Raw genomic sequence first — 10,989 nt, 5'->3', positions numbered from 1 at the left:
TTCCTCGCTAACACACATGCTGACAGCTTTAAAGTGGTCAAACGGTCAAAGAAGCTTACCTAGGAAATTTTCCTCGGTATGCAATGTCGCTAGCTAGGAAACTTAATTCCTCGGTATAATTCCTAGCTAACTTCAATGTTTCTTGTAGTGAGATGAAATTCATCATTTAAAGCAAAGTATATGGAATCACATACAAGTGTTGCCATGCAAGTAAGTTTGAGTGATTTGTGTCTCATTATCTGTGAACAAAACGAAGCTAAAATCACATACAAGTGTTGATATGCATGTCAGTTTGAGTGATGAATGAGTTAATAAGATATACTTTCGATGTGAATCACATCAAAGAATAAATATAAATAAAGGTGTGTGCACGAACTAGGGTGGGTCAAGAAGAACAAATGCTTGTGTTTGACAAATATTTGACGTGTTTAATTCTTGAGTCTCAAGTTTCTTAATTCTTTATTATTGACTAAATATTATGACACCTCTTTTTTAGAAAACATTTTACTTTTTTTTTTTTTTTAACAAAACTCATATTTTACTAAGATTGTGAACCAACCTTTTGTACCCTTTCCTATCAAAGGGACTATTATTTTTTATTGAGTTTTTTTTATCATGTGCAAATTTGAATATGTTAAGAAGTTTTTAAAGCAATAACTTTAACTTAAAACTTATATTTTTTATATTAAATATATAACTTTTAATTAATAATTGTTGATTTTCAATGAAAAATTACTACTTTTATTACCTTAACACGTGCAATATTGCTCACATGTTAGAGAAACCCTTTTTATTGTTACTAATACTTTGGCATCAAGATACACATTTAAGGTAAATTCCAGGAAAGTGGCATACGGAACTGCTAGTAATAGAAGTTTTGTGGTCATAAAGTGAACATTTTGAATAAAAAACTTGTTGTCCAAGTCAATTATCTTGGTCAACAAGAAACTATGTTTATATAAATGATAAACGTTAACTAACGAGTTTCAAATACATCAATCGATTAGCATAGTTATCTAAATTAATAAAATTGGAGTAAAATGGGATATAAAGGAAACAAGAAAAGCTGGTTTTCATCAATATCAAGATTCTTTTGTGGTAATAATGTGAAGACTACTACAACTGGTGCACCTGAAGCTTTCATAGTTGCAGCATCAAAGCATTTCTCTTCAGCCCACAAAGTGAACTTCAATTAGTCAAATGTATGTATATTAAACGGAGAAACTTTCCAATATAACCCTGAAGATATCAAGATTAGTTGCTTGGACTCCAGTGGCAACGAGCTACTTCCAAGAATGTACCTGGGGAATATCGGGTTCGATTCCTAGGGAGAACAATGCTTGGTCAGTGCGCATGCCTCTACACATGAGCCGGATTAGTCGCCCACCTTTGGTGGGTCGGAAACCGGTGCGAAAGTAAAAAAAAATAAAAAATATACGTGTAAATATTTCACTTCTTGTATGAAACTTGATTGTATAACTATATATAAACTATATTGAATAAAATTTAGTTGATTGTATATCTTTAACTAAATTGTTGATAGTATGGTGTCATTGAATGTGTAGATTGTACTTATATTTTTTGTACATCAAGATATCCAATTTCACCAATTAGCAATGTATTACATAACTAATTGCAACCATAAATAATGTATTAATGCAGATTTCAAGAGTAGTTTATTAAATTCTCCTATGTGATGATCTTAACAGTATACATTTATTAAAATAATTAAGGACTTTGCAACGTTATGAAGGTGTTGCACACTCCTCTCTCCGGTTTATCGGATTTAGCTGCTATAATAGTTTATCAAATAGTGGGGTGTTACTCACAACACTTTTGATGTTATAGTGTTAACTTCACCAGAAAAATTATTCTCATGACTTCACCATAAAATTTTCCTAAAAATTTCTATCAAAATTTGTTCAAAAATAAAATAAAATATAAAAGTCAAATTCATAAAGAAATTTTTATGTACTATGGGGTACAAGTGATTCTCTTGATTAATATTGTCGTGGTTAACTCAAAAAGAAACTTCTGTATACAACAATGCATTAGCTTCATCTAGTTGTTCTGTATGACGACACATGCAAGAAAACGCTAAAGCTTTTAAGAGTGTGTTTGGATGGGGGAACGTTTTGAGGGAATGTAATGTTTTGAGAGAATTCAAAATAATAGAATTCACCTCAAAGTAGTTGAATTCCCTCAAAACATTACATTCCCTCAAAACATTCCTCCATTCAAACACACTCTAAAGGAATTTGCAGAGACACTTAAAAATGCAAGAAAATCATAGGAACCATATGCAAGAAAATCATAGGAACCATTTTTCTAATAACAATATGATTTATCTTTAAATGATTACACCAACAAATGGAAAGCATAGCATTTCTAAAAAGATCCATATCAGCAAAAGACAGATTGTTCTTTTTTCTTACTACCGATCCTACTAAACAATTAAAATATATATCTTCAACTTTAGAGGTAGGATTAACAAATATCTAAATTCCAATAAATAAAACCATTCCTGTTCCCGTGAGCTTAGCTCAATTGGCAGGGACATTGCATAATTTATGCAGGGGTTCGAACCCCGGACACCCCACTTCTCCACGTTTAAATGTGTGAGCTCTAGCCACTAAGCTACTAGACCAAAAACAAAAAAAAAAAAATCCTTTATTCCATTATCACAAGTAGTTCACAACTTAGATAATGCTGCTCTCTCTTCTTCTCAATACCTATACTTTACAAGCACAATATCCTTTGTGGTTGATTAGCAATCTCTATGTCATTATAAGCAATTCATTCAATTCAAGCAAATAACCTACAACTCATTCATTCAATTTCAAGGATAAAATTCACAACAACAAAAATAACTTGTTTTTAGACTTTGTATGGCATATGCAGAAATAAACTGCATGGTTAAAAGCAATTATCCCTCAAAATTATTCAATGGTAGGAAATACTTAAATTGAAATTCTCGTGCTTAAATAATTGTAATTGTTGCACTTCCAAACTAAACTTGATTGTATACATTTAACTAGTAAATATTTCATGAAACCTTCATCTTATTATAATACGCCGTGATTGTATTCATCGATCGGTGGTAACTTGAGGAATTATTTTGTGCACCGGAGATTCTTTGACGAGATAAATCTTCAATACACCATCGAATCATATAGAAACTAATGAAATCACAGGGTACTCTTTTAGTATCTCAATGAAATCTTACATGCACCGGAGATTCTTTGACGAGATAAATCTTCAATACATTTCGTCCACTGCATTATATCTGAGCATCTAGCAAAGCAGATCGTCATATCCTTTAAAAGTCTTGCGTTCTTCAATATATACGATGCAAATTTAAAATCAGCTTCCACAGTTTGATAATTTGTAATATTAATTGTTGTAAGATGAGACGAAACACATTCAGGAACATGATCTTGGTATTTCCCATTCTCCATGATAGTTGTAATTGAACCCCACCACTGTCAATCAGAGACAAAATATGATTTGTAAAAATAGTTAACTAATTAAAAGAGAAGAACAAACAAAAATCAAATTATAGCTGCTATCCATGGGAATGATAAACAAACCTTTTTAATCGAAAGAGTTTGAAGTTTCGGACAATTCTGGAGCATTTTCATTACCTCACTCCAGTCATGAGTGACACGTGAAGTCCACGATAACCGAAGTTCAATTAAGTTTTCAAATATAGGTAAGCTTTTGTAATATGAAGTATTTTCTTCACTAGGAAGACGAGTCCCCATCTGCACATCACAAACAAACAAAAATCAAACAACATACGTAATATTGATGATACAAAAAGAGGAAGGATGCTTCTACCTGAAGCACATTCAGAAACTGCACATTATAAACAGCTCTAAAAGGAACTTCGAATAAACGAAAATTAGCTTTGATGAGATTCGATAACAAGGGTTTTTCAAAGTTCTCTATCGCTGTACTACGGACATTCAGTTTAATATATAAAGTTTTCAAATCCTCCAATTTGGGACTGCCGGAGAGAAGCTTCATGTAATCATCACTATTTTGAAAACAAACAAAACACAGATCAAGGGTTTTAAGCGAAGGAAGATCAACCGAAAAGCGAGACATAGAGGGTACATTTAATCTATCCAATTTGAGGACCACAAGTGTTTCACACACGAAAATGGTAGGTGACAACATCACTTGTAACATGCATAGATAGAGATCCTCAACACCGCGTCGTTTTGCTGCTTCAACCCATGTGTCAAAACAAATAAAACTATTAGGTCTCCAGTTTTTAGATCGGCAGTCAAGATGAAATGTTTTAAGAGTTTGTTCTTCCGCGTGTGTGGAGAGTAGAACTGTGTCCACGAATCTGCAAAAGTGAACCCAAGCCTTTTTCGTGTAGGCTTCGTTATCGCTTATGCTAATAACTGCGAGCGAGTAGAACAATAAGAACCACCTCTTGGAAAGAATGGTAGTTCTGAAAGCGTATTTGATCGGAAGAAAAGAGAGTATGTGAATGAGTACGTCGTTTGAAAGATCATTGATGGACCTCGACTTTGTCGTATGTTTTACTCTTTTATTGATCACTGATGGCTGCATCATGATCAAATGAAATCGATGGAGAAAGAGAAATAATTTTGATAGGGAGAACGAGAAAATGATAGTAAAAACTTGTGTGGGTATCAGGTTTGTGAAACGTGAGTATTTATTGTGACTCTTGACAAAATTTGATTGGCTGAAATCCAATAGGTTTTTTTGTATTGAAATCTAAAGGAGAAAATAAAAGCTGTATTAAAATCAAAAGAAGCAAAAGGAAATGTTTTGAATGAAAATTATTTGTTGGTCAGCAAAAATCTGTTGGTCAAACAAAATTATAAATGCACATTTATAATAAGCTTTCTGACCAAAAAAATTCATATCTTATCTACTTCTATTATTTTTAATGATTTTCTTTTATAAAAAAAGTATTATTTTTAATGATTTGGTAGGACCATGTGAATTTTAATCAATCAAAGATATGTGTTGAAAAATATATATTAAAATGTGTGTTATTAGCATTCCTCTTAAAATGATACGACGATCTACTTCTATATTGTTCGGTGTATTTTTTTTTTTTTGTTTATCTTCCATTGTTTTCAATTCAATGTGTTTATATCTCTTCAAAAAAAAAAATTCAATGTGTTTATATGTAGAACACCAAACTACATTGATTTAATTGAGTCTTAGGCTTCTGCAAAGAATAATCCTTTTCAACATAAAGAAATCTTTTTACAAATTAACTCATATTATATAATATCTTTTTCACAAAAATAGATGTGAGATAAATGTAATTGGTTGAATAATTTAACGGTTGATATTTGATGACATCTCGTCATTACATAATTTTTATTGTAAAATCATGGTATTTGGAGTTCACAAGCAAGCTTAAACAACAAAAAAAGAAGGAAAAACTGAAGAAGTCAAGAAGTTTCAAAACTTGTCACTGTTGGAACAAAATGTGTTTCACAATGAACCTTATTAAGTTTTGATGATAACAAGGTATTAAAAATTGTCAATTGGTTATTACTAATAATTGTTCAAGTGTACAGGACCAAAGGCTACTCAAGTTATTTCAATAGGTCTTGGAAGAACAATGGAAAGAAAAAGAAATTCTGAGCATCTGAAGAAAACTGCTCCTGAAGCTGAAGTGCTTCTGAAGAGATGACGTCATCAGAAGCAGAAGGTCATCAGAAGCAAAAGTTTTCATCAGAAGCAATATCTTCACCAGAAGCTACGTGTGATCCTTTAATCAAACTGAAGATTCAAAGTAGCTGATTCTCAATTCAGTCTTATCAAAGAAGAACGAAGAATTGAAAGGGAGGTATCAACGGATATATGGATAGCACTGAGCACTTGTCTCTCGTTAATAGAGTTGACAAAGTACAAGTGTACAACCACTACCTCCACTACTCTGTTTTCTGTCTACGCTACAAGACAAAACAACAGCCATGCCTGCAGAATTTGTACACTCAAGATGGGAATGAATTTGAAGCTTATTCTTCAAAGGACTACACCCAAATCAGGCAAAGGATCACTGGTGGATAATCAAAGGATTTCAAACGACTCTTTAGACGTGCTGATTATCTCAACGTCTCTTTCACGCCTCTATATAAAGGAGTGAAGACTTGAAGATTGCAGAGAGAGATACATAAGTTCAAAAGCGCCAAAACTCTGTCAATTTGATTCTACAAAGCACACTGAATTTCTGCACTGATTTGATACATCTTAGAAATTCAAAGTCTAGAGTCTTTTCTGTATTGTATTGTGAACACCACTGATTGTATATCAAGTGTTCAATTCAAACTCAATTCTCTGTATTTTTGTTTGATTAGAAGTCTCTTGCCTGCGTGCTTGAGCATTAGAAGTCTCTTGCTTAGTGCTTGAGCATTGGAAGACTCTTGCGTGTGTGCTTGAGCATTTTTGTGAAGTCTCATACTTAGAAAGTATTGAGCAGTTGTAATCTTTGTGATTATAGTGAAATCTCCTTGGAAGTGCAAGGGGGACTGGACTACTTCCGTGTTGTGGAAGGAACCAGGATAACTGCTTGTGTCTTTGTCTTTCTTTTCTCTGCTCTGTTCTTTTCCGCTGCAATCTGACTCTGATCATTTCATCAGAAGCAATCAAACTGCTTCTGAAGTTTTATCAGAAGAAGTATTTTTTAAGAGAAAAAGAAAACACAATTCAACCCCCCCCCCCCCCCCCCCCCTCTTGTGTTTTTCACCTTCAATTGGTATCAGAGCCCGCTCTGTTATCACAGCACTTAACCGTGTTACAGTTCAAGATCTTTTAGAAAAACATGTCTGGAGATGAGAAATCAGTTACTACAAAATACACAAGTGTCAAGCATGACTATGATACTGCTGACAAGAAAACAGACTCTGGAAAAGCTCCAAAGTTTAATGGAGATCCAGAAGAGTTTTCATGGTGGAAAACTAATATGTACAGCTTTATCATGGGATTGGATGAAGAGTTATGGGACATACTGGAAGATGGAGTTGATGATCTGGATTTGGATGAAGAAGGAGCTGCTATAGACAGAAGAATACACACTCCTGCTCAGAAGAAGCTTTATAAGAAACACCACAAGATAAGAGGAATCATTGTGGCTTCTATACCTCGCACCGAATACATGAAGATGAGTGACAAATCTACTGCGAAGGCTATGTTTGCTTCTCTATGTGCAAACTTTGAAGGCAGCAAGAAAGTAAAAGAGGCTAAAGCTTTGATGCTAGTTCATCAGTATGAACTTTTCAGAATAAAGGATGATGAGAGTATAGAAGAAATGTACTCAAGATTTCAAACTTTAGTTTCTGGATTGCAAATACTGAAGAAAAGCTATGTTGCTTCTGATCATGTTAGTAAGATTTTGAGAAGCTTACCTTCAAGATGGAGACCCAAAGTAACTGCTATTGAGGAAGCTAAGGATCTAAATACCTTAAGTGTTGAAGATCTTGTTAGCTCACTCAAAGTGCATGAAATGAGTTTAAATGAGCATGAAACCTCTAAGAAGAGTAAATCCATTGGTTTACCATCTAAAGGAAAGACCTCAAAATCTTCCAAAGCCTACAAAGCCAGTGAATCTGAAGAAGAATCACCTGATGGAGATTCTGATGAAGATCAATCTGTAAAGATGGCTATGCTGTCCAACAAGCTTGAGTATCTGGCAAGGAAGCAGAAGAAATTTTTGTGCAAGAGAGGTAGTTACAAGAACTCCAAGAAAGAAGATCAGAAGGGATGCTTCAATTGTAAGAAGCCTGGTCATTTCATTGCTGATTGCCCTGATCTTCAGAAGGAGAAGTTTAAAGGCAAATCCAAGAAATCAAGCTTCAACTCCAGTAAATTCAGAAAGCAAATCAAAAAGAGCTTGATGGCGACCTAGGAAGATTTGGATAGTGAATCTGGTTCTGATAAAGAAGAAGCTGATGATGATGCTAAGGCAGCCATGGGGTTAGTGGCAACAGTATCATCAGAAGCAGTATCAGAAGCTGAATCAGATTCAGAAGATGAAAATGAGGTATATTCCAAAATCCCTAGACAAGAACTTGTTGATTCTCTAAAAGAACTTTTATCACTGTTTGAACACAGAACCAATGAGTTGACAGATTTAAAAGAAAAATATGTTGATTTGATGAAACAACAAAAGTCAACTCTATTGGAACTGAAAGCTTCTGAAGAAGAACTCAAAGGGTTTAACCTCATATCAACAACATATGAAGATAGACTCAAGAGTCTATGTCAGAAGCTACAAGAAAAATGTGATAAAGGTTCAGGCAATAAACATGAGATTGCCTTGGATGATTTTATTATGGCTGGAATAGACAGAAGCAAAGTTGCTTCTATGATCTACAGCACATACAAGAACAAAGGCAAAGGGATTGGATATTCTGAGGAGAAATCCAAAGAATACAGTCTCAAGAGCTACTGTGATTGTATCAAGGATGGATTGAAATCCACCTTTGTGCCTGAAGGTACAAATGATGTAACTGCTGTTCAGTCAAAACCTGAAGCTTCTGGTTCACAGGCTAAGATCACATCAAAGCTAGAAAACCTTAAGATCAAGGTGATGACAAAATCTGATCCTAAGAGTCAAAAGATTAAAATTCTGAAAAGATCAGAACCTGTTCATCAGAATCTGATTAAACCAGAATCTAAAATCCCAAAACAAAAGGATCAGAAGAACAAAGCAGCTACTGCTTCTGAGAAAACAATACCAAAAGGTGTCAAACCTAAAGTATTGAATGATCAGAAGCCACTCAGCATTCACCCTAAGGTACAAGGGAGGAAAAGTAAAACCTCCAAAACTAACCCAAAAGGACCCATGAAGATATGGGTACCTAAATCTAAATTGGCCAAAAATGCAGGTGTGCTTAAGGGCAAGAGAGAAACAAAGGTCATGGTACCTAGACAGCGGATGTTCAAGGCACATGACTGGAGAGAAAGCTTTGTTCCTTACCCTTACAATGAAAGATGGAGGAGAAGTGAAGTTTGGTGGCAACCAAACTGGAAAGATCATTGGTACAGGTACTATTGGTAATTCCTCCATCTCAATTAATAATGTGTGGCTAGTAGATGGTCTGAAGCATAACCTATTGAGCATTAGTCAATTTTGTGACAATGGGTATGATGTAACGTTCACTAAGATCAACTGCACACTGGTCAACAAGGATGACAAATCCATTACATTCAAGGGAAAGAGAGTTGAGAATGTCTATAAAATAAATTTTTCTGATCTGGCTGATCAGAAGGTAGTTTGCCTTCTGTCAATGAATGATAAAAAATGGGTATGGCATAAAAGGTTGGGACATGCTAATTGGAGATTAATTTCTAAAATTAGCAAGTTACAACTGGTCAAAGGATTGCCTAACATTGATTATCATTCAGATGCACTTTGTGGTGCATGTCAGAAAGGGAAAATTGTGAAAAGTTCTTTCAAATCTAAAGACATTGTATCAACCTCCAGACCCTTAGAGTTACTCCATATTGATCTTTTTGGTCCAGTTAACACTGCATCTTTATATGGAAGTAAATATGGATTAGTCATTGTTGATGATTACAGCAGATGGACTTGGGTAAAATTCATTAAAAGTAAAGACTATGCATGTGAAGTGTTTAGCAGCTTCTGCACTCAAATACAATCTGAAAAAGAATTGAAAATTTTGAAAGTCAGAAGTGATCATGGTGGAGAATTTGAAAATGAGCCATTTGAACTTTTTTGTGAAAAACATGGGATTCTCCATGAGTTTTCTTCTCCTAGAACTCCACAACAAAATGGGGTTGTAGAGAGAAAGAACAGAACCTTACAAGAAATGGCCAGAACCATGATCCATGAAAACAACTTAGCTAAACATTTTTGGGCAGAAGCAGTCAATACTTCATGTTATATTCAAAATAGGATCTATATCAGACCTATGTTGGAGAAAACAGCATATGAACTCTTTAAAGGAAGAAGACCCAATATCTCTTACTTTCATCAGTTTGGATGTACTTGTTACATCTTAAACACTAAAGACTATCTGAAGAAATTTGATGCCAAGGCTCAAAGAGGAATCTTTTTAGGTTACTCTGAAAGGTCAAAGGCATACAGAGTGTATAATTCAGAAACACAATGTGTTGAAGAATCTATGCATGTAAAATTTGATGATAGAGAGCCTGGAAGTAAAACTTCAGAGCAAAGTGAAAGTAATGCAGGTACAACTGATTCTGAAGATGCATCAGAATCTGATCAACCTTCTGATTCTGAAAAGTATACAGAAGTTGAATCTAGTCCAGAAGCTGAGATCACTCCAGAAGCTGAGTCTAATTCAGAAGCAGAATCTAGCCCAATAGTACAGAATGAAAGTGCTTCTGAGGACTTTCAAGATAACACTCAGCAGGTTATTCAACCTAAATTCAAGCACAAATCTTCACATCCTGAGGAGCTAATCATTGGAAGCAAAGATAGTCCTAGAAGAACAAGATCACATTTTAGACAAGAAGAGTCATTAATAGGACTGCTTTCAATAATTGAGCCTAAAACTGTTGAAGAAGCTCTCTCAGATGATGGATGGATATTAGCTATGCAAGAAGAGCTAAATCAATTCCAAAGGAATGATGTGTGGGATCTGGTACCCAAACCCTTTCAGAAGAACATTATTGGAACAAAATGGGTATTCAGAAACAAGCTGAATGAACAAGGAGAAGTAACCAGAAACAAAGCCATACTTGTTGCTCAAGGCTACAGTCAACAAGAAGGCATTGATTACACTGAAACATTTGCTCCAGTTGCAAGATTGGAAGCAATCAGGTTACTTCTATCCTACGCAATTAATCATGGCATAATATTATATCAAATGGATGTCAAAAGTGCCTTTCTTAATGGTGTCATTGAAGAAGAAGTGTATGTTAAACAACCTCCTGGGTTTGAGGATCTTAAGCATCCTGACCATGTTTATAAACTTAAGAAATCACTATATGGCTTGAAAC

The 10,989-nt window shown here is 34.6% G+C and overlaps 1 protein-coding gene across 1 annotated transcript; it reads right to left on the bottom strand.

Annotated features, from left to right (window-relative positions):
• Positions 1 to 2,876: 2,876 nt before the first annotated feature.
• LOC25479526 (putative FBD-associated F-box protein At5g56440) lies at positions 2,877 to 4,592 on the bottom strand. Its single transcript, XM_024774803.2, has 3 exons — positions 3,841 to 4,592; positions 3,591 to 3,764; positions 2,877 to 3,482 (listed from the first exon to the last, which is right to left on the bottom strand). Exons 1-3 carry the CDS (start codon positions 4,588 to 4,590, stop codon positions 3,204 to 3,206), a joined length of 1,203 nt encoding a protein of 400 aa, XP_024630571.1. The 5' UTR covers positions 4,591 to 4,592; the 3' UTR covers positions 2,877 to 3,203.
• Between the last annotated feature and the right edge of the window lie 6,397 nt (positions 4,593 to 10,989).

Source organism: Medicago truncatula, chromosome 5 (assembly GCF_003473485.1).
Source record: "Medicago truncatula cultivar Jemalong A17 chromosome 5, MtrunA17r5.0-ANR, whole genome shotgun sequence".
In the NCBI taxonomy this organism is placed as follows: Eukaryota; Viridiplantae; Streptophyta; class Magnoliopsida; order Fabales; family Fabaceae; genus Medicago; species Medicago truncatula.
Note: the sequence above shows the minus strand (reverse complement) of the source record. Positions and strands in the feature narration are given on the sequence as shown.

Bases quoted from the DNA above. Each gene is read 5' to 3' on its own strand.
- LOC25479526 (XM_024774803.2), bottom strand. From the start codon at position 4,590: ATGATGCAGCCATCAGTGATCAATAAAAGAGTAAAACATACGACAAAG. The intron at 3,765-3,840 runs GTAGAAGCATCC...TGTGATGTGCAG, and splicing joins AGTTTCTGAATGTGCTTCAG to ATGGGGACTCGTCTTCCTAG. The intron at 3,483-3,590 runs GTTTGTTTATCA...TCTGATTGACAG, and splicing joins AAACTCTTTCGATTAAAAAG to TGGTGGGGTTCAATTACAAC.